Raw genomic sequence first — 23,146 nt, 5'->3', positions numbered from 1 at the left:
CTGCCCCGCGCAGCTTCCGGGTGACGCGGAGCACGCCGGGTGCGGGCGGGCCCCGCCCTGGGAGCCGGCGCCGCGGGCACAGCTGGCAGCGCCGGTAACGCAGCCCCGGTAACGCTCCGCTCGCAGCTGCCGGCAGGAGGGACAGACTGCTGAAACCGATCCTCCGAGAGGCTCCAAATGCATCCCAATTGCGAAAAGGACATTTAGTTTAAAAAACAAAAAACGACGACGACGAGAAAAAAAAAAACACGCCCCGCCAAAACTCTAATAACCAAACCGAAACAAACGTGTGTATATATATATCCACTACTACAGTAATAGTCATCCCGGTTACAGCAGGGCCGTGTTCTCACCCTGCCCTGACCCTCCCCAGAGGCCCTGAGCTGCAGCATCAAACTGCTCTCGGTTTACGAGGCACGGAGCACCAGACACACGGACGTAATAGCGGAGTAGAGCTGAACGAAGCTAATGTCAACGTTCTATGAAGATAAGGTATTTACTTATCCTTTACTAAAGGAAAACATCGTTAATGATCTTTATGCGATAGTCCTGAACCAGATCCTAACATCTGACTACTAAGCCAGACAATTGAGGCTGTTCTTTTCATAGAATTCTAAAATGGTCTAGGGGGGAAGGGTTGGATCACCTCATTCCACCCCCTGCCATGGGCAAGGACCTTCCACTAGACTAGGTACTCAATGCCCTGTACAATCCCACTTGGAACACTTCCAGGGATGGGGCACCCACAGCTGCTCTTAGGTATCACGTTGAAAACCTTATTCTAATTCTAAATTATGTTCTTCTGACCCCAAAACCTAGTGTAAATTAAGATGTAAAGTTGTATTTTTATAAAATGAATAAATCATACCTTAAATCTAGTTTGTGCCTAAGATGTTAATATGATCCTGATGAACCATGAGAACTATCAGGAAGCTGTAATCGAAGGAGTCCAGTTCCAGGTTTCCAATACTTACCTATCTTCTGTTCAGAGCATTCAGTATTCACATTTTTTGGGGGCTAGGAAAGTTAAGCATACCTGTGCTTGAGGATAGTAACTTTCTGGATCACCAAGCTGGCCTGTTCCTAGTGTATCTGGGTCATTAATAAATACCTTTCACTATTTCAGTTCTTTGAGTACAACCTAGCAAACACTTGCTTTAGAATCCAGGCCCTACCATTTTCTTTGCTGAGGATGCTGCAGCTCTGTCATATTCCAACCATGATGCATAATCAAACTACACCACCACCCCATCACATTTCTGGTCAGCTCGGGGGTACAGCTTTATCAAGCAGCAGTCTTTGCTAGCTGAACAGCTTTGCTTACACAGGAGAGGGGGAAAAACCAAGCAAACAAACACACCCGTCATCTAAGTCAAATAACTTCCAAAGGAAAAAAAAAATAAAAATCAAACTCTTTATTTTTGTTTTAAAAAATACGTAGTTGCAGTCATGTGCTAGTTGTCGTAGTTGTTACCAGTTTACATGGTTCTAAGAAGCGACACAGTGCTCCAGGTTAAAGAGTTAAGATAATTTAGGGTATGAATGGCCACTTAATTTCTGGATTAGAAATGCTTTTCATCAGGGAGTGCAAAAACAAATTCTGCAAGTTAGCAATTAATGCTGAAGTGGTATAGTTTAAGTAACATAATAGATACATTAAACTTTTGGTCATAATTGTATACAAAACATAACAGTATTAAAATACATTATTTTCATAAAAATACTGTTGTGACACTTTATATCTAAATAAGACTTTTTAGAAAGATAGTATGAAATATCTGTTATACAAAAGCATATTATGTCATTAAGATTTTAAAAATTCTATCCAAGCACTTAAAAGCAGAGTGGTTTTTTTAAATAACTGTGATCCACTTGACATATAAAAGTATATGCTGTATGTACACTATAGCATTACATCTGCTCTACTTGAAACTGGTCAAAGTACAACACTGCACCTGGAACAGCTGAGTTCTTATATACCACTGAAACTTGTTCAAGAAGATACAACATCCCATTCTTGCTGCTTAATATGCAAGAGCAAATTACTCTTTATGCATGTCTGCTGTACGCACATACTGAGAATAATTTCATGCTACAATCTTTTTTTGCCAGTCTGACCCGTTCAGAGGCTTTTTTCAGCTGAAGCCAACATTTTCTCCCTCCAGCCTCATCACCTCCTCAAACACCGGACTGGGTCAGCCAAAAATAATAAAGTTAAAAATCATAACAGGAGCTGACTGGTATGAGCTCCAACTGAAACAGACTGTATCAGCTAATTCTACCAAAGACACCAAATTTAAAATTCCTATTAGAACACCAAAGTGTTTATTTCCTGTGATGAATACTACATGCTTACACTTACAAGAATGATCCAGTTGAAATCCTGGATGTCAGCAGTTTAAAACCACAAATTAGTATATAGCTACTTTAAGGCATCTAAGAGCACCCTGATAACTGACATTGAGTGGAAGAGGCTTCCCTTCAGGAATTTTTTGTCAGCTGCCTTCTCTTCTTGAGAGATGCTAAATCAGTATCCTTTTGGAAAGATGGTAAGAAGGAGAAATGCAGAAAGTCAAGAAAGGATCTGATACTTACAGTTGTTCCTGAAACAGTTTTTAAAACTGTGATTTACCAGGAAAATACCTCAATTATAAGGCATTCTGGCCAAATTACCAATATGTCAGTTAGACTTACCACTAGCTAAAAACTAAAAGTAAAAAAAACAAAGAAAAATAATGAGATACTACATCAACAGGACAGCACAGGATCAATAATGCCCTGAGTAGGACCGGGTATAGCAGCACCAATTGGAAAACATTCTGCAATGCCAGCACTGCACTGTAGTTCTATACTGTGGCACAGTTTCATATGCTCACAGATTCTTCTTTAAGAGCACTTATTTCAAATAGTATTAGAACAAGAATCCCTTTAGTTGCATTGGTATTGAAGTGGAAAAAACAGTGAAAATGATATAGTGGGCTATATGATACAGTCCATTTGTAGTGTTAATGTACTGGTTTAGAGCTGTGTTCCAAACTTGGTAAGCCACTGTCCTCTGTGAGACTACTTGCCTTTTGGTTTTTTGCACCAAAAAAGCCCAGAAGAAATCATGTTGTGCCAGTTTTGAGCAAGATGTCCTGTAAGTCATCTGGCAGTGCCAGTATAATATCATTGATGTGCGTCTGCAGCTTTTTCAGCGTGTCAGTTTTCACAGGAAGATGTTCTCTGTCAGCCTGCAACTGCAAAGGTACCAGAAAAACATGATCTGTACTAAAAATGCAAGTTCACCTTAAGAAATATCAACATAATGTATTAGAAAATCTGGAAAATGAATTCCTCATTTGCTGACTAGGAATTAGGACAACAGCAGGTTTCCTCAGCAACCGCACAACAGTGAGAACAACGCTGATTTGGACTTTCAGAAATAACAACAAAATTTGGTTTTCTTCTTCCCTGAGGATTCAGATCAGTCACAGAGTTCCAACTAATTAAAAAAAAAAAGCCCAGAAATACAATGCTTCCAGCACAGCCAGATGATATTGGGAAGCCAAATAAACTTTTGAGGCATGGCTGAAATTGACTGTTTTTGTTTCTAAAGCCTGAATGAATGACTGACTCTTTACTTAGATCATGAAGAATATTTTCATTCATGTACCTGCAAAACCAATTATATAATGCTTTTGTGTAGCTAAGTAATGTTCAATTCATTTACTTACCAGTTTATTTTTTAACTTTAAGACAAGATCCACTGTTTCTACCTCAGTATGCTTCTGACTCCAGAAAACCAAATTCTAAAATACAAAAAGTTAGGCCTTGAATTATTTATGGTTATATATGTAATTTTTGAAAGAGATCTACACCTAATGTTAAGAATAGGTATTTTCTTTATTCCTATGCCATTTGACAACCTCATTTTATTCATGCACTGTCTTTACTGTGAACTGCAAAATCTGCTTTATTTACATGTTTGCCCAGTACTTCACACAACAGCAAGCTTGCACATAAACACAATACAAATAAATTAAAGGGGAAAAAAAATCCTGCCAAACAGGCTTAGTTTGAGAAACAGTATCTTCAATGCAAAATGGCAGTGAATGATTACCAAATCAGAACTGCCAGCACAATGCAGTATTAAAGTAGTTCAGGGCAGTGCTGACTGCTTCTAGGGCATCAGAGATCACAGTTGATAACTAGTAAGGATACAATCAAGTGAATTTTCTTATGGAAGTTCTGCTCCCTTACCCCCTTACAAACTCACCGATGTTCACATTTGTTCACGTACAAAGAAACATTTCTTTTGTGCATCCAAAGAAAAAACAATAAAGGAGCAGATTTGGTAATAAATTTGTAACACATTTCCTTTTCTTTGATTAAGTTAATGTCAAATACAGTTGGACAGACTCTAAGTTGTATAACTGACCTGCAAATTATTTGGTCTGCTCTATTTGTATAATCGGTTTGGATTTGCTACATTGGTAGCATTTGGGAATTGACAAGGCAATGGATAAAAACAAATGGCTTTTGAGAAATAACCTGAGCAATTTTGTTTGTTTGTTTTAAAGCTGGGGTGTTGCCTTACTTTGTTTTTGTCCTTCCTATTCCCTCTCTGGCTGCACAACATCTTCTTTTGCAATTCCCTTCTCTATCAGTTGTTCCAACTCAAATTATATTGATATCCACTTCGGCTTCTGAATTAAATAATGGATCTTACAACATCTGAACAGTTATGTGGCATTTTGTTATATATTAACAGACTTCACTTCTAAGCTTTCCATAACTATGGATCAGTTGTAGGCTTATTGACTAAATATATCTAATTAGCTGTCAATTAGAATGTCAAATTCGCTGAATTTTTAACTTTAAAGCTACAAACTATATCAAAACTGAAAATATTTGTCAATGAGGCCAAGGATAGAAGCTGAATAAAAATATATTGTCAAGTAAAAGGAAAAAGCTTTTTTTGGGAGATAGGTCTGTGTACTTTATTTTAAAATAAACAAAAAACTAAAAAGTATTACTTAAAGGTAGGTTTTACAAATTATGACAGTTGTTATGACAAGTGAAGTGTATTTCATATTATGTCAGTTCTAGCTTATACTTGTTTAACAAAATCATGTTTTGTGAGATCAGGATTCACAAAACTGTCAATAATTTCACGCTCGACCTTTGAAAACAGGAGTAAAACTGAATTGTGGGAAAATTTTTATTACAAGATGATAAATATAATCATAAGCGCAGAGTTTTCTAACCTCATTACAGAGTGCTTCTAAATGAAGGGCCTCTAACTTCTGTGTCATTTCTTTCTGCCGGCTCCTAAACCAACCGTCAAAGTTTGGCGATTTCAAAAAATGCCTAGTAACACACCAAAGAAAAATACATTTTATATTTTAAGTACAATTTGGTAACAGTGTTTTCTCTACTATCAAATGTAATTATATTTGAGCCTGAGTAAGATATTAGAACCCGTTCTCTATATACTTTCAAAAAGATATTCTAAATATATTCTAAAGTAGATATAAAGTAATATTCTAAAGTAGAGATTAACAGGTGCTTCTATTAATTAAGACAAGGTCTGAGAAAAGAACGTAAAGAACACATGTCTGAAACACAAATATTAGGGAAATTTAGGAAAATAGAAATCAAGGCTCAGTTTGAAATAGCCTAATTTTTATCATTGTGCTTGATTAAAAGGAAGAATCAAGCTAGAACCAGAAATAAAACCACAAAAACCACTCATCTACAGAAACCTGTAACATTAGCAGAGAGATTTAAGCAAGTATGCTTAGCACTATCAATTTCTTTTAAAGCATATATTCTAAAATAAAAAGTCTTATTCAAATCAATCCTGATTTTAAGTTTCCTCAGGAAAAAACAGCATTAATGTTACTGATCTGTTTTAATTTATGTAATTTTTTATGATGATGAAAGAAGATACCTGTAAAGTCCTATCCAATCTCCCTTTAAACCTGAGGTGAGCTGTGGTCCTGCTTTTTCCAATGTCTTCATGAAGTCATCTTGGCTAAACTGCCTCAGCTGTGGTGGACTCTACAGAAAGAAAGAAAAAAAAAAAATTTAGCAGGCCTTAATTTCACTAATTATCAACTTCCAGCTCATTCAGATTATACTTCCTTACCTTCCAGGGTGATATGCATTTCTGCAAAGGCATTAGGCTTGCCACATAACGTTCCTGGGGAAAGGAAAGGTTGTTTGCATAACCAGTATTAAAGATACACGGTCCACATGTGTGTTTACTTATTGCTTGTGACCACAGCATTTTCTCTTGCCAGTGTTAGTACAGGGTGGGGTTGTATGTATTTACCACATGAGAAGAAAAGAAGGAGCTTATCTTATTTCTGTATTTCCCAACTCCAGAACTTTAAGCCAATAAAGTTCAAGAAGGACATGAGGCAAAGAAGGACAGGAGGCAACTGCACACATAGAATATCTATATCCTGGACTTAAGCCACCGGTAAACAATCTCTCTTTTCTTTGGAAACAATCCACAGGTACCTTTGGTGATTCCAAACATTAACCTCACTTTGGTATCAAGCGTTTGGAGCAGATTTTCTGAGTCCCTTACCCAAACATTAGAGCTAGAGCTAACTCACAGAAGGCTGTGTGAGCTGTGGCCATCTCTGCTCCAGCCTGGCTTGGCACAGGCATGGCCAGAGCCCCAAGGTGTCCAAGGCACAGGGAGCGGGGCCACCACCAAGTGTTAGGTGCGACTGCAGGAGGAGCTGTGCCTTGCCAGCTGGGCCCAGGCTTGATTCCAGGGGTACACTGGAGAGCTACTGGACTCAGGGTAACTCCAGAAAAACCACTCCTTTTTCCTTATGTAAAAACCCCATTAGTCTAAGAACTCACTAATGGAATAATGAAACTTTCTGTCAATTCCAAGAAATACCGCCGAAGTATCACGCTCTGTGCTTCTGTAGGACGCTTCTGTTGTACTCCCTTGAAAACCAAAACAACAAAACAGTCAGTCTGTTACTCCAAAGTATGTAGGTAGTTGTGGTGGGTTTACTTTTTATGAATATTTATTATGAATCTGTATTCATTTACCATATGCCCACACACAGCACTTCCTACCCCAAACCAGGGAAGGAAAGCAATAGCATCAAGATCTTCTGTACAGATATTTGTCTTTGCAATTACTGATTTTATTTTCATGGAAAGAAATGTTTCTATAAAGAAGTGTTTGCAAATCAGTTAAAATCCAGAAGCTCTGACTCTTACACACCTAATGTGTGAGACTTTTAGACCAAAGAGACCAGAGTGGGGGTGGCAGAGGATGCAAAACCTCAATAGATGAACAGATAAAATACCTCTAATTCTCTAAATTATTAAACTAAATTGTTGGGGTCCACATTCATATGCTTATAGAATCTGCTAATAAGGCAGCAGTCCTTCTACAATGAGGGTGTATATACATCTATTTTGTTATGAACTTGGGCAAAGGAACCAGAATCCAGTTTTATTTTGATTACACAAAGTGCAGCCTTATATGAAACCACTGTACAAGAGTACACAAAATACACAAACCAGCTGCCATAAGAAGTGACCTACACCATTACCTTTTGCAACTGCTTAACAATTTCTTCATCTTTGTTCAAGTATGGCTTGTAAGAGGTATAAACACCTAAAGAAAAAAAGCAGCATATAGCCAAAGGAGAAACCAAGTATGCCTTTTAAATGAAGACACTGGCAATTTAACTCTGAAGTTATTACCAGGTTTGGAGTCCAAAGTTTTTAGGTTCTTCAGTTTTTTCACTTTCACCTGCTTTGGAATGTCACCTGCCAAAACACATAAAGCTACTGTGATAAACATTAACTATTTTTTGTTCACTGAAGATCAAATAACTCAAGATAACAAGAAGTTACTATGTCACTATCTAAGCTGATAGGCAAACAGACCCTTGCTCATTCCTTCTCTACTTGCTTAATCAGCTTTAAGTTTCAGGAATTCCAGCTTACAACTACAGCCTTCATCTCTGCGACCACCGAGGGACAGAAAGAGACCCTCCTAGCAACACGTCACACATACATCATCGGAGGAAAGAAGCAAGATAAAAGCAAGACTGAAAAATCTACCAATTCACGGCAGTTGGTGGAGCGAGACTCCCCTGCCGTCCAGCGCTGTATTTGCCTTTGCTTTGCCTGCTGTAATGTAATAAATTCCTATTGGAACTTTTCTTCGTGTTCATAGTCTATTACAGCTACCTTACTTGAAGACTATCTAATATTGTAAGAAACGCTGACAAGAATCTAAGTATATATCCAGAAACACTCAGCAAACACATGAATAACAGCAAATAGACTTTTTCACTTCATATAAACATTCCTTGTTGAAAAGAAAAAAAAACAAAACCAAAACCTGAAAACCAACAAAACCCCAAACAACTAAAAAGTGAACCAAAAAACCCCACAAACAAAATCAGCCAAAGGACGAGCTTCTGAATCCAAGCAGCCAATTAACATACATATATATAGCAAAGAATAATTATTTCTTAATTTCACGTTTTTATTCCATTTCCCTTTGTTCCCCTTAGTGTAAATGCTTTTGGGAAAAAAACTTTGGTACCTTGGCATAACTAAAAGCTGTATAGAAGAAAACAAAATAGTAGCCATGGATTAAGTGTTGTAAGACAACAAATTTAAGTCTCCTTTGTCATAGGCCATATTAAGGGCTTTTGTTTTGTTTTCCCAATTTATCCTGCTCCAACCAGGATACCCTAAACCCTATTCAGTCTTGCAGCCTCAGCAGAACCTTCTGCCTAAAGCTATCTGGATGCTCAGCTTAAGAAACAGTAACAGTTAAATTGCTCTTGGAACTGCAGAGTGGGGGGAAAACAAAGGAAAAAAAAAATAACCAATCAGAACCCCCTCTTTGTCCCTAAAGAAATAAAATACAAATTTTTAAAGACAGGTCAGACAGATACATCTCTACAACTTCCTGACTAAGCATTTCCCAGAGCTACATCAAAACCAGAGTTTCATACTTGAAACTGTCTATCAGATTTAAGGCCACCTGTTTATATGGCTTTTCAGAGTTTAATTAAGATTCTACTTTCGATACATTAGCCACACAGTAGCAAAGTAACTCTTCCCCACGCTGCCCTAAGCCCCTACAGGTATTCTGACCATAGATGGACATGGCATTTTAAAGTAAAGCAAAACCTTGCCTAATTATATTGAACACAGTATGTAATCTTTAATTAATTCCGTGTACGCAGAAGTTAAAATTACCTTCTTCTACAATAATTAATTTTATAGTGTTTTATCTTAATTGCATATTTATGCATTCCCACTGTCAGAACAGCATAGTGAACCTGTGGCAGCAAACAGCTACATTCAGGAATTTCATACAATAATTAGAGTGGTGACAATTAACACGTTATCCAAACATTACATGAAAATCCTACTCAATCATGTAAGGAAGTCATCCAGACCGAACAATTAATAATTACTGGAATACTGCCAGACTAGAAATACATTATCAAAATATTGTCAACAACTTTTCATTTTACTGTAACATTCAAACACAGCTTTCACACAGGTCTTATGTTCTGTGCTGGCTGTGGCTGATTAGTTACATTCTGCTCACACTAAAATTAACATCAGTAACATATTATGCCTCATTTTAATACATTATTGATAGAGACACAAAATCAGGACTCTTTGAAAGGCAGAACATTATTACTACTGAGTATTACTACCTTTTACATTTAAGACACTAGATTTGAAAAAACAAGACACAGAGCAGTCAAGATTCTAACTTTGTTTGACAGATTTACATCCATGAAAATTTAGTTGGCATTAAACTTAAAAAATGGAACGTAATTACATATGCTTGTAAATAAAATAGCACACAGTCAGATCCCTTTGCACAGGACTGTAAAAATACTTTTATTTTACCTGGAAGTTTGATATCTCCAATTCGGATAATGTGAGGCCAGTGCTGAAGTGTTTTAGCAAAAAAGGGATTTGTCACCCCTAGAATGACAGATGGCCTAGAAAAGTAATGACAATGTTTGAAATATGACAGGAAGAGCTTCTGCCTTAATAAATACAAAAGGTCAACTTAAATTCTTAACTTGAAATTATTTTCCTTTGGTATTTAAGAGTTACATTTTAAATTGCACATAAGAGCACAAACATTTTTCAAAATTTTGACGTTTTAGAAAATAAGACAGAGGCATCTTAAAGTACAAACAACAGTGAAGAATAAAACTTACATCATCTGCTTAGACTTGGCTAAATTCTGCCCACTTGCAATGGTGAGAACAGCATGTTATCTGTTATTGGGGGCTCGTGATGTATTGGTTTTATTTTTTTTTTTTTATGAGCAGGAACCTGACCGTATTTGAAAGACAAATTGCTACTTTTCAAGGTTTGATTATAACAAACTCTCAGTACTTGAACGTGCATGTCATTAAGAAAATGAGACACTTAATATCCCACTTGCTTTAAGCAGCACTTACCATATCAAGTGCTGCAGCACAAGCACATTAAGAACACTCTGTCCCAGCTCACTCTGACATTTTTCTGTCTGCTCTGTGATTGGCATCTGGCTTGGGGGGTGCACAGGGGCTCAAAGGGAACGAGAGGCAGTAAGAGCACAGTGCTGCTGCTACAGCACAGGCCTGCAAAATTTGGGATTTACAGCACTGATGAGATATGAACATGTTTTTCAATACAGTGGTTGCCATCCATTTTACTGTCAAACATCAGCTAAGGAATATATTAATAAGTCTCACTGAAACGGCCATCTTAAAAATTGGTTATCATAATTTTGTTAGACTGGTCTTAAAAAATCCCCAAATTTAACACTTTCTGTACACTACCCTGCTCCCCTCTTATTAAGATAATAAAATACACAGAATTGGCATCATTTGGATTCTTCACCTTCTTAGAGCCATGGTTTTAAAAACCTTTTTCCAATCTTTCCAACTTCTTGTTTTCCATAAGATAGTCAGGGCAATTTCAGCTCTATTTCAAATACTAATCCATGTAGTGACCAACCTTTCTATTTTGCTACAGAAGTGTGGATGGAATTTTGAAACATGGGTTACTAAAATTTAACCAAACTCTTCCTGGATTTTGTTTAGCAACTAAATTACAAACTGCATAACCATTCCCATGGAACACAATCTAAAACATATTGCCTATGTTATGTGTTTCTTCACTGCTCTATCCCTGGCAATATATCCATGGAGAGGAAAACTACAATAAAAAAAACAACAAAGCAAACAAAAAATCCAAATCAACAACCTCTGCCTGTTCTGACATTAGAAGAAATTTATCTATTAAAAGATCAGTGAATCTAACACAAGTACTCCATTTTCAAATCAAGCTCCATTTAAATAACATATATTAAGTACTGGAGGTGCATGCTCTCAAAATAAGGGCAGGATTTAAAAAAAAAATAAATGGGGAAAAATGTGTCCTTAAAGCAGCTTCAAACATCACTGGCTTTGGACATTCACACTCTTAAAAAAATAAGCCTAATTTCTGACTTATTTACATTAATAACCTAATAAATTTAGTGAAGAGATATTTGATTTTTAAATTTTCCTAACTAGGACACCAACTAACTTAGCTTTACAAAATAGCTGTATGGATGTGTTGAATTCTACAAGTCTCCTTGTCTTGCAGTTAATTAAAAATTAAAACAATTACAGCAGAATTTCCTAAGGAGCTACTCTGGAGCTAGTGCTGTACAGACAAACCCTGATGGAAAAGCATAAACTTTTCTTGGTTTCACACTCACAGTTTGACTTATTCTGTAGAGAAGTACCCTATGAAATTCAAGCCATTATGGCATTGTTTTGTAACTTCTTTGTCATATCTAACCAGAGTAAAAACTTAAATCAGCTAACTACTGCACTCTGCAACATAAATATTACAAAACAAACAAAAAAAATCTAAACCTAATTCTTTAATGATAGAAATCCAGAGTAGTTAAACAGTATTTTAATACAAATTTATGCTTACAAGTGGCTTTGAGCAACATCTCTCCAGAGAGTTTGAGTTACTTACGGGGCCTGCGTGCGAGTGGTGTATTCCTTGAATTCGCTGTCATGGATGGTGAAGTACGGCCTGAAATCACTGCAGTACTTCAGTGGTGAAATACAGCTGCAAGGCACAAGGAGGATGAGCTTGGTTTATGTATTCAGTGCAAGCTTTCATGAAAGACACAAGCATATCTAAAATTTGTAATGCTCTGGCACACAGGTCAAAGGAAGGTCCGCTCAGCTGGAATCTTACACCGCCTCCCTTAGTCATAGTTAGAAAGTTCTACTGCATTTACCTAACAAGGGCCAGCACAGTTTCTGAAGACTCTGCTGGTGATGGTGCCATCACAACAAGTGGTTCTCCCAGCAGCACTAGCTCCCAAAGCATCTGAATGTGAAAGAACACCGGATAGAAACACCTAAAAACAGAGGTATTTTAATACATTTGACATCATGAAATACATATTTCTTCGGGTTAATAAAGGCATAAAAAAGAAGCTTGCAGTAGCATTTTAATAGTAATTTGAAAAGCATAAAATGCTCTTGGAAAATGGAACATTTAATGAACTTGCTTATTTATTGCAGTTTCAACCTGTATATTGTCCAAACTGAGCTTCAGCAAAATTTACAGAAAAATAATATTAAAACCAACATCGATAAATGTTAGCTAACAAGCCACGAGATGTGTTAAGTAACTGTCATAAATCAAAAAACACGTGGGAGTTCACAACTGGGAATTAAGCAGTCCAAACTCCTACCTGAAAAGATCTACTTCATGAACAGTTGGTAAAGCCATGGAGATCTGAGCATCTGCCTAAAAGACATCGCAATGCTTGGTTTTTAGTCATCAGAACACCTAGGTATTAAATGAAATGGTTTCCCTTAAATGCTTACAGACAGTAGACAGTATATAGTCTAATTATTTATGTACTGCTGCAGTATATAATATATCATTTCCACAAATACCTTTGTGTTCTATGAGTAAGACACCTCCCAAGACACACACCCTCCCCACTTATAGGCATGTGGTTTTCAGTCCAGAAAATATAGAAAATACTGAAGCTGTTTCGAACAACTGCACATGATGAAACAGACAGATTTGTTTTTTAAACATCTTTTATGGCTAAAGACTTTTGATTCTGGATTCATCCTCAAAAAAACCCCCAAACTATCCAAACATTAAAAGGATGTTCAGGTTAGTAATTCTGTCAGCCAACTATCTTGTCCAGGACCTGGATATCTCTCCCTGCTCAGGGTAACTGGGTTTGAATAGCATTTCTATGAAGAATCCAAATCTGGACTACTCCAGATTTGGATATCTCTCCCAGGACCTGGATATCTCTCCCTGCTCAGGGTAACTGGGTTTGAGTAGCATTTCTATGAAGAATCCAAATCTGGACTACTCCATTCAAAGTTTCAAAGATTCTGGATTTCATTGTTATCATAGTATATGATGATGTGCTACCAATCTTTTCTAACAAGTCTAAAGAATGAAAGCAGATCTTTAGCTTTTTCTGGGGCTATGCACAGTATCAGTATCTAATCACTACCTGGTGCATATTCTGTACTATTGGTGTAGTTCCAGGCTTGTCACGATATGTTGGAATCTGCAACTTGGAAAGAAAAAAGAAAGATTTATTCTCCTTTGTATTGAATCCAGCAGATTTCACAGACTACAAGAGGCCCAGTTTTTAACTGCTGTTTAAACTCTACAATTCTTCCCTATGAGCTAGATACAACTTCCTTAATAGCTTTCTTCAGACATATTTCACTGCCATTGAAAAATATAAACAGCACAAGCAATTATTTCTGGTGTGTGGGACAAAAAAGATTTTTACTCATCAACTTTCAGGAATGAAAATTATTTTCATCAATATATTTAATTTGCTTGACTGGAATTTAACTCTCAGTATTTTCAAGTGCTACTTTATGTTTGATTTGACAAATATAATTAGCACTAAAGTCTCCTAGAATGTAAATTCCAGAGGGATAGTACAGACACTGCAATTAGTAGCTGTACTGAAACATCACTTTTTAGTAGCTACTAAAATTAAATATTAACCTAAGCACTATAAAAGATCCTCCCCTCCTCCCACCAATCAAAGCACCTTATCAAGATCTCCCAGACCTTCACTCTGAGTGCTTGTAAACATCTACTCCCGTTTGGAAGAATAGGACAATGAAAACAAGCCACAAGGCAGGGAGGAACTGTACAGTAAAAGGTGGGGAAAATACTGCCAGAGAAGACAAATGGAGGAGTCCTTACCCTCATTATAACACCCATAATAGGCAACTGCAGAACTTTTCCTGGAACTGGTGGTGGCCAACGATCAATGTCACTACAAACTGAAAGAAAAATCCAACAGTTTCTGCAAGTTATAAACCATGATCACAGTCACCTTTGTGCACACTGCAACTTTCAATTAGTGCAAACAGTCCACAGCAGTTCTACTTGTCTCTCAATCACACTAAACAAGTTTTACAGCCTTTTAGACATTATGTATTATTCCATTAGAACTATAAAGATTTTTATTTTAAGAAAACAGTGTTCTGTGGTATTCCATTTTTTGTAGCAACAGGACTTACATTTAGTTGAAGAAAGGTTACCTGAGAAACCATGAAAGTACATACTAAAAAAATTTGAAAAGAACACCTCCATTTATGTATATTGGCTACTGCAGAACCAATAAACACCAGCAGTTAAAGAAAAAGCTGGTTTGTAGCTTGCCTAGAAAGTTTTCCACCATTTCCTGGTAAACCATTATGAATATAATACATAATTCTCACAGTTTCTGTAGAGCTTATATTGCTCATAATATAACCTCTCAAGAAAACAGGTGATTGAAAAATGCAATTCTTTCATGGTTTACACAAATTGTTGCTCAGTGAAAACAAAAAAACCCATGAAAATTGTAATGGGACAGGCACAGTAACCAAAACAGAGCTCTTCCAGGCAAAGAGCAAGTAACTTTTCTATTTGTCCTTCTTCAGCTCTTTCAGCTCTGCAGTAAGGCTGAGGCACTTGTTACCAGTGTTGCTCTGGCACTTTTTCCATTTAGTCAAAAACAAATAAATCACACGCACAAAAAACCCCCAAACTTCAAGCAAGATGACATTTGGACAGCTGCTTAGCAAAACTGCCCAAAAGGACCCGGGTGGTGAAGAGTGCCGACGAAGGATCGCCATCAGCCTCAGCTGCCATGTGCTCAACAGCGGGTCCTGAGACACACACAGCACTACACGTGTTTCAGCAGGAACCTCCCTCTCTCCCAGGGAAGATCCAGAATTCAACTGGCTCTGTTCAGTGATCTAAAAGTCAAGCCAGTTTGCTAAAACTTCAACCCTCTACCCTGCAAGAAGACAAAGCTACAAACTAGAACATGACAGTGCTGTTTATTTCTCCAGAAGAAGCATGTGATAGTGTAAGAGCTCAACATTATAGGTCCTCTACCTGCTTCCAGGAAAGCTTCACTTTTTTCAAAGTATTCTGGTGCTATTTGCTTAAGCATGGTACGAAAGAGATGGACATAAGGCAGCTTGCTGATGAGGACCAGCGACTGGAATAAAGAGTAACAAAAAGAATTGCAAGTCAACACTTTCCCTCAGTTTCTACTGGCAAGCTGCAAACAAGTAACTCCCAAAACTTCCCAACTTCTTGTTTTTAAACACGGACACAAAACTATCTCTTCTGACAGCAGAACTGGAACGCAGCATAGCTGATGTAAAATTAGACCAATTCAATATAAATTAGCAACTAATTTAGTTAGAGAGCAAGACAGTGTTCCTGCTCCTCTACAGTCACTGAAAAATAATTAATTTCCAAATAAATATTTTCCTAAAAGAACTGAAATTACCTTCTGGAAATAGCCTCTTTTTAATGATTTGTCTCGAACTTGTCTGAAATACACATAGCCATAGTAATATGCTGAATCTTTCTGCAAAAGGAAGAATGCAATGTTACCGCCCTCCTTTCTGAAGCATTTGACACACAGTTTAAAAGCCAACTCTCCTGCGAGCTCCAAAGTTGATTAGATACAATAAACTAGAAGGATTACTGTGTTTATTATCTTTTTTACTAAGTACTTCAAAGAGAAAACATCAGCATGGGGAAACAGCTGTGCTTTCTGACTTCACTATTTTCATATCAACATTCTCCCGACACATTGAAAGCAAAACCAGAAATAATTTCTTGAGGAATAAATCAAATTTTATAGTTCTGGAAAGTAACACTAAAAAGATTTTACCAGTTAAAACCTTAAAGTCCTGAATTGAAGAGATAAAACCTAGTCTTTCAATGTATTAGTTTTACAAAAGATTTTTGGAATATAAAGGAAATAGGCTCTCACATTTCAAAGACAAGACATTAGCTTCATCCTTTCTACAAACAGGAATTCAAGTATTTGCCACAGAACTAAACTGAGTTTGAGAATCAGGCTCCCAGAAGCCTCAATATTGCCTACAGACATGATGAGAACAACTGTTGGCCGCTACCTCTTTTACGTAACTGGTCCATCTTCAAAAAGTGAAGGGTGGAAACTGAGACAGCCCAAGTTCCTTGGAATTTTTTAAAATAAATTATAAAGCACTTCATATTTGCACAATAGTAGTGGCTCTTACCATCTGATCTACGGGTTTATACTCAATAATGAAATAGATCTGGGCTTCAATTTAATTCCTTATAATCCAAAATCCATCATAACAAAACAAAGAATAGTTAATGAAACAAATTATGATTGTAATTATAATAACATGCTACAACAAACATGTGTTTTGACTTTTGGGGCATCCAGTTCAGAGATTTTTCTTTTCAAATGTCATATTTAAAGATGAAGACCCACAAATTACCATTACCCAAAAGAAATTTAACTTCATTTTTTTCCTCATTTCCAACCTTTAAGTAAACTGGTAGATCTCTATCCAATTGGTCCAGAAAACAACACAATGAGACCTTCCTTCCAGGAGACCGTCGGAATCTAAAACAAAATTGTGTGTCCCCAAGACAACCTACATGCAGGAAGAGATAAACAGCAAACAGATTATTCTGAGTTTGAGCCTTGTTTAACATGAGCACGTGCTTACAGCCGAAGTTTGGGTTTTGGTTCATTTATCTTGCATTGCTCTTGAGAACACTTATATATTTATGAGTGAAAAGTTTGGCATCTTTGGCAACAGCAAATATACTATCTGCAACAAGGGAAAAAAGTCACAGTGATTATCACGTCCTCAAACAGATCAAATGGCTGTTCTCCTACTGGCATTACCCATTTCATTGGCATGCCTGTACAGTTTTCATCATTTTAGCCATGTCATTTCTCTGCTACATGGCTGGACTTAGCCTCTTTTTTTGACACCATACAGTTCATAGAGAAATCACACTGTGGGAATGCACTATGCTGATCTGTAACTCCACAGGCAGGTCCAGGGTTCCTAATTTTGAAAGCTGCAAAGCTAATTGCTAAAAACTGAGTGAAATTGAGTAGGACTTCCCAGTAATATCCCCAAGGATTAAAGTTTTCTTTCATTTCTATCAAAACTAATTTCTTAAAGAAAAATTTAACTAATTCTCCAAGGAACTGTTTCACTAGACTTGAAAGTCCCATTTCATCTTTTCTTTCAGTCTCACCCACCCTGCTCCAGCAAGCACAGGCAGACCAAACCCCTCCATCAGATTCCCTGGCTGTGCAGAGGAACACTGACGTGCCCAGGTCTGAGTCTCAGAAGCTGCAGTCAGAAACCCTCAATGCACCAAGACAAAACCAAAAGCAGCAAAGCATGGTTTGCTGATGGGACCTTTCAATTCCAACAGGTAACAAGTGTGCTCAGCAATATGGGTGCAATAAGAAAAGACAAGGCACATGCCAATAACACAGCATTAAATATTTGCTTCAGCTTTTCAAAGCTCATTCCCTTCATCCAAAGGAAAAAAAATCATCGCAAACTGTTATAAAACCTACACACAGAAGACCTAAATTACCCTTAATCATTAATATGCTGAAATATCTTTCAGAATATTATGTCTTCTTATTTAACAAGCTCTTCCAGAAAAGATTGGTAAATCTTTCTTCAATTTTCCACGCAGAGAACATAAAAACATTATTTTAAAGATAACTGTACTGTAAAACTCAGCTTAAAACCACAAATGTTGTGATCTAGTAGCTGATTAAACCAATTTTCTCCTCTAAATTCCCAGCCACAAGTACTGAAATAATATCTCTTTGTAGTAATAAGAGAAAAAAAGTTGAATTAACCTTTTGAGCCATGAAAATCTAACCTCAAATTCAGCTGCAAGCTAATAACTGCCTTCCCTGTCATATAACATAAAGCTTTTCTTTTTATGTTAAGGCCTATGATGAAAAAATAAATCCTAACAGATAGGATACACTTGCAGCCTTGTGGAAGGCAGGCTTTACACAGGTTACTCCTTCTACATCATTTGAAACTTAAGCCTAACAAGAATGATCAGAACCAATAGTTCTTAATAGGAACATTATAAAATGCAAAAAAAGTGGAATTTTTCCCTGAAGAAAGTCAAACCTCCTTACATATACCTATTCTGCCTGAAGCAATTTTACTACGCTCTTATTTAAAAAAAATACACCAAAAAAATTTTAAGAAAGCAACTTTTGCTCCTAACACATGATTTTGTACCTTCAAGACACCTTTTAAAGGCTGGAGATATTTATAACTGTTAACAACAAGTGTAATTAAAAGATTCAGTTAATTCATATTTCAGTAATAGAAAGAAGCTGTGCCTCTATTTACATACAGAATAGCAAGAACAGAAAAAATATATTCATTTTAGCGTCATTTAGACAAGGGAAAAAAATCAGCAAAAGCACTTTGTGAAATGACATAAGAGAGAGCTCACACACATTAAAAGGATACATCTGCATCACCCCCACCCATACTGCAGAGCATCCAAAAGCAGAGTCAATGCAGTTACAGGCACAATGCTGGTCCTGCATGTTTTGACTTTTGTAGAGAAATAAATGTGAAAGGAAGTGTCTGAACTTCTGCCATTTCTTTTTGCAGGTGGTCCAACCCATCAGCCTCATGCCACAATTTCTCTTTGGCAGAAGAAGAGCATTTTAGATTCAAGAATAATTTAACAAGCAGGACCACACACAGAGCTACAGGCACAGCAAGAATGGAGAAGATAGCTGAGTTTTCCCTTCACAACTGTTCTTTCTAAATGCTTTTGAATTTAAAAGTCAGTTTCACTGTTATGAACTTAGAAAATATACATTTAGTCCTTTATGAGAAGAGGGTTCCATGTACTTCCATTTGCTTTATTAAATCCTTCAAATTCCATGCCTACTCTCCTCTCTACAGTGACAATACTATTATCTTGTTTAAAGAGCAAGATTAAGATGTTAATTCTTTAGTTACCAAGTATTCTGAAATGTTTGCATAAATGTCATCTGGAAGGTCTTATGCTTATGCAAACCAGAGAAGAATCCTCAGACCTTACTGCAATGCAGACAATTGCAGTTTTACATTTAACCTTAGCTGCAACATTTCTGTATTGCAATTTAAGATATATATTAAGTTATAATTACTGCAATTTAAGATATATAAATATGTATTTGATCTAAAGCCCAGAATACACCCTGTCAAATTCTTTTTTAACACAGTTTAGTCCAATGACAGACAACTACAGATTGAAAAAAGCACTTACCCGAATTAGAATCTGGAAAAGACAAATAGCAAATATTGGTTTTCTAAAGGGTAGGGAAAAGAAAAGAAAGCGGTTATATTTCCTGAGATATATTTATATATTTCCTAAGCTAAAACCAAGTGATATACAGCAACTATGACTTACCTCTTTATCTGTGAGTTTGGAATGTGGAGGATATATCACCTACAGGAAAAAAACCAGTATTATTTTATTTGAAAATAATTGGGGTATAAGCAGTAAGTTTCCATCACATATTTTAACAATACAATCCTCAAACACCTTCCTAGCTTTAGGACATTTTCAATTGTAAGCTATTAATATTATGTCTCAGTTCTTATCGTCATGGGCTTTTAAGCTTTTTTGATCACCCATCTTTACAAGGTATTTTGGATGCCAGTTAGAGACCACACAAGTTTATTTGAAAAGGTATATTCAGAGTGTACATTCAGACTACATGAGATTTTTGGTGCAAAAGGTCTCAAAGGAGAGCAAGATTACATCTTTCAGATTTTACTTGTATGTGCAAAATGCAGTAGATGATTACATTTAAAGTAAACACACATTATTGTCTGAAATCTGTTGCAATCAAAAGCTAGGCTGGAGTAACCGTAATTAAACAATAAAACATGACCTATATTATTACCATCTCTTGGAGGATCAACACTAGTCCCTAATGACAACCATGAAAGCTCAAGGAATAAACTCAAAGTCATGCCTTTTTGTACTTACAGAAAAAAATAGATCATGTAGTAAGTTCTCAGAACACAGAAATCAAAAACAATGCAACACAACCTAAGATGCGGAAGCACCATAATTTCAAAAAAGACAGGATGTATGAAATCAGTGATTATGCAAGCAAGAGGGAACAAACCTCAGACACCTAAATTTCACCTAAAGAGGTCCTCAAAATAACTCACTACCCACTCCAAAACTCCTGAAATGGGTGGCTAGTTTATAAGCAGAGGAAATTTGACATAAATTCCAAGATTATGTTTCAAAGAAGGTTTCAGGGCTTCCAAAGATGAGACCTAGTCAAAGAGCAGAAGTTCAATGCAGGAACAGTAGCTTCATGCAGAGTCCTCCTCATTTTACCATACAGCTAACATCCCATTATCTCATTTAATCTTGTTCTACTAAATGGATGTAAAACTATCTCCTGATAATACTACCCTACTCTGTAGGAAACAACAAATATACCCAATCTCTGACTAAGCACCTTTCTGTCCTCCAGCCATAAAATCGCCAGGGCATTTTTCCACTCAGTCTCCTATCAAATGATATCCAGCTGTGTAAGACATTATTAGCACAACTGAAATGGAAAGCGGATACAAGTGGAACGCCTGCATTCTGCATGTAGTAAACCCATCACCATCTCTCTTCCAGCTCTTAATACTTTCCTTTGCTATCTTCAGCTAAGCACTGAATGTAACTCAGTAGCTAAATGATGCTGAAATTATCCACATTCAGTCAGAAGATTGGCATACAGACTTGAATTCATACTCATTCTCCTCACTAGCAGGTGTTTCATCCCCGAATTCCTATATAAACTGAAGATAATTGTTCTTTCTGCAGCTACATAACAGAAAAACAAAACAAAAAACCCAAACAAACAAAAAACCCACCACCAGGCCTTAGTTCTGTAAACATTTTAAGTCTCATTTTATGCACCTGGTTAAGCTAACATCACTGTCAGCTCAGGAGCCTGCAGCCACGACAGAGGCTGTGGTTCCCTCAGCCACTGAGCACAGGTGTCCAAGTCACAGGTTATGCAGAAATGCTTATGCAGAAGTGTTTGTCTTTGTTGTTAGCACCACCTTATAACATCAAGGGAACTCAGATAATTAGCACAGTATGCTGGGGTTTTATCTGCATTTCTCTGTGGCCAACAGCTATGTATTCTACATTATTATAACACCCGGATTGGTTGAATTTTAGGCCAGTCTACCATGCACTTATGCTGGCACCCCTTTAAGGCAAGGGAAGAAAAAGACACTTTCCCTAAATACCAAGAATTTGCTGCACAGTCACAGGGTAAAACAGGACATGAAACTGATAAGAACAGCACTGTGAGCTCCCAGTGCACTCCCACAGCAGTGCCACAGCTGTCCCTGCCCGGGCACTCCCACAGCAGTGCCACAGCTGTCCCTGCCCGGGCACTCCCACAGCAGTGCCACAGCTGTCCCTGCCCGGGCACTCCCACAGCAGTGCCACAGCTGTCCCTGCCCGGGCACTCCCACAGCAGTGCCACAGCTGTCCCTGCCCGTTGCACTCCCACAGCAGTGCCACAGCTGTCCCTGCCCGGGCACTCCCACAGCAGTGCCACAGCTGTCCCTGCCCGTTGCACTCCCACAGCAGTGCCACAGCTGTCCCTGCCCGGGCACTCCCACAGCAGTGCCACAGCTGTCCCTGCCCCAGCACTCCCACAGCAGTCCCTGCCCGTTGCACTCCCACAGCAGTGCCACAGCTGTCCCTGCCCGTTGCACTCCCACAGCAGTGCCACAGCTGTCCCTGCCCGTTGCACTCCCACAGCAGTGCCACAGCTGTCCCTGCCTGTTGCACTCCCACAGCAGTGCCACAGCTGTCCCTGCCTGTTGCACTCCCAAAGCAGTGCCACAGCTGTCCCTGCCCCAGCACTCCCACAGCAGTGCCACAGCTGTCCCTGCCCCAGCACTCCCACAGCAGTGCCACAGCTGTCCCTGCCCGTTGCACAGAGGGCACAGCTGGGAATCACAGCCGTAGCTGTCTGTGACACTGCCACGGGCCGGCACCCAGCTCGTGCCGAAGGAAAACGCTTCCAACCCGTAGAGTACCTTTCCGCACACCTCAGCGACCTGGAGAATGCTGTTAATTATGAAGACCACTCGCATCCTCCTTGTTATCACACGTTTTAACACCCAGGTACCATAGAAATCAGCGATATTTGTATGCAAAGAAAGCCGACGATACACTTCATACAAATGCCGGGACGTGATGCAAACCATTGAAAAGCGCCGACTGACAGGACAAGCAGCACCATGAGAAGAGCTGCCCGAAAACCACCAGCCTCAGCCGGGACAGCCGCGCCGGTTCCCAAGGGCGCTGCCTCACTCGCCGCTCTGGGGCTCCGCACAACCGTTTCCTCAAGCACGGCCGGGATTTCCCTGTCTTTGTGCAACACCGGCGCTAGAGGAAGCGCCCGATTCCGGCGGGGCCCCGCCGCACCCGCAGGCCGCGGGGCGAGTGGTGCCCCCCGCCGCACGTACCTCCACGGCCTGGCCCAGCTCCAGGTCGAAGCCCACCACGCACACGCAGTGCAGCCAGGCTGAGAAGCGGTCCCAGGGCAGCAGCGACAGGCTCCGGTCAGGACTCTCCAGCTCGGCAGGTTCCGCATCTTCGGCAGCCGCCTCGGCACCGCCCGGCTCCGGGCCCCGCTCCCGCCGCGACATGGCCCCGGCCCCGCCGCGCGGAGTCAGGT

General features: G+C 38.6%; 1 protein-coding gene and 1 long non-coding RNA gene across 3 annotated transcripts; one reads left to right on the top strand and one right to left on the bottom strand.

The window, feature by feature from the left end:
- The first annotated feature begins 202 nt into the window (after window positions 1-202).
- LOC131378627 (uncharacterized) lies at window positions 203-8,194 on the top strand. The gene is made up of 3 exons (XR_009208239.1): window positions 203-492; window positions 6,373-6,469; window positions 7,948-8,194. It is a non-coding gene; the product is annotated as an uncharacterized LOC131378627 (long non-coding RNA).
- On the bottom strand, window positions 1,402-23,124 carry DENND6A (DENN domain containing 6A). 2 transcript variants are annotated; one of them, XM_040075913.2, is made up of 20 exons: window positions 22,935-23,124; window positions 19,837-19,875; window positions 19,693-19,735; window positions 16,906-17,018; window positions 15,869-15,949; window positions 15,466-15,571; window positions 14,281-14,360; window positions 13,565-13,627; window positions 12,773-12,828; window positions 12,311-12,433; window positions 12,040-12,135; window positions 9,916-10,010; window positions 7,729-7,794; window positions 7,575-7,639; window positions 6,865-6,954; window positions 6,134-6,187; window positions 5,936-6,045; window positions 5,250-5,352; window positions 3,717-3,791; window positions 1,402-3,239 (listed from the first exon to the last, which is right to left on the bottom strand). In XM_040075913.2, the coding sequence occupies exons 1-20, from the start codon at window positions 23,115-23,117 to the stop codon at window positions 3,108-3,110; spliced, it is 1,773 nt and encodes a 590-aa protein (XP_039931847.1). In that variant the 5' UTR covers window positions 23,118-23,124; the 3' UTR covers window positions 1,402-3,107. The 2 variants fall into 2 exon arrangements, with proteins under 2 accessions (XP_039931847.1, XP_039931848.1); XM_040075914.2 differs by having other exon boundaries at window positions 13,565-13,621.
- Between the last annotated feature and the right edge of the window lie 22 nt (window positions 23,125-23,146).

The sequence above is a fragment of the Hirundo rustica genome, chromosome 12 (genome assembly GCF_015227805.2).
Source record: "Hirundo rustica isolate bHirRus1 chromosome 12, bHirRus1.pri.v3, whole genome shotgun sequence".
Classification (NCBI taxonomy): Eukaryota; Metazoa; Chordata; class Aves; order Passeriformes; family Hirundinidae; genus Hirundo; species Hirundo rustica.
Note: the sequence above shows the minus strand (reverse complement) of the source record. Positions and strands in the feature narration are given on the sequence as shown.

What these genes read in the sequence shown, in the direction of transcription:
- DENND6A (XM_040075913.2), bottom strand. Translation starts at nt 23,117, where the DNA reads ATGTCGCGGCGGGAGCGGGGCCCGGAGCCGGGCGGTGCCGAGGCGGCT. An exon ending in TGAAGCTTTCCTGGAAGCAG is followed by an intron (nt 14,361 to 15,465) that starts GTAGAGGACCTA and finishes TTTTTCTTTCAG; the next exon opens with TTTGTAGTGACATTGATCGT. An exon ending in AATGCATATCACCCTGGAAG is followed by an intron (nt 6,046 to 6,133) that starts GTAAGGAAGTAT and finishes TTCTTTCTGTAG; the next exon opens with AGTCCACCACAGCTGAGGCA.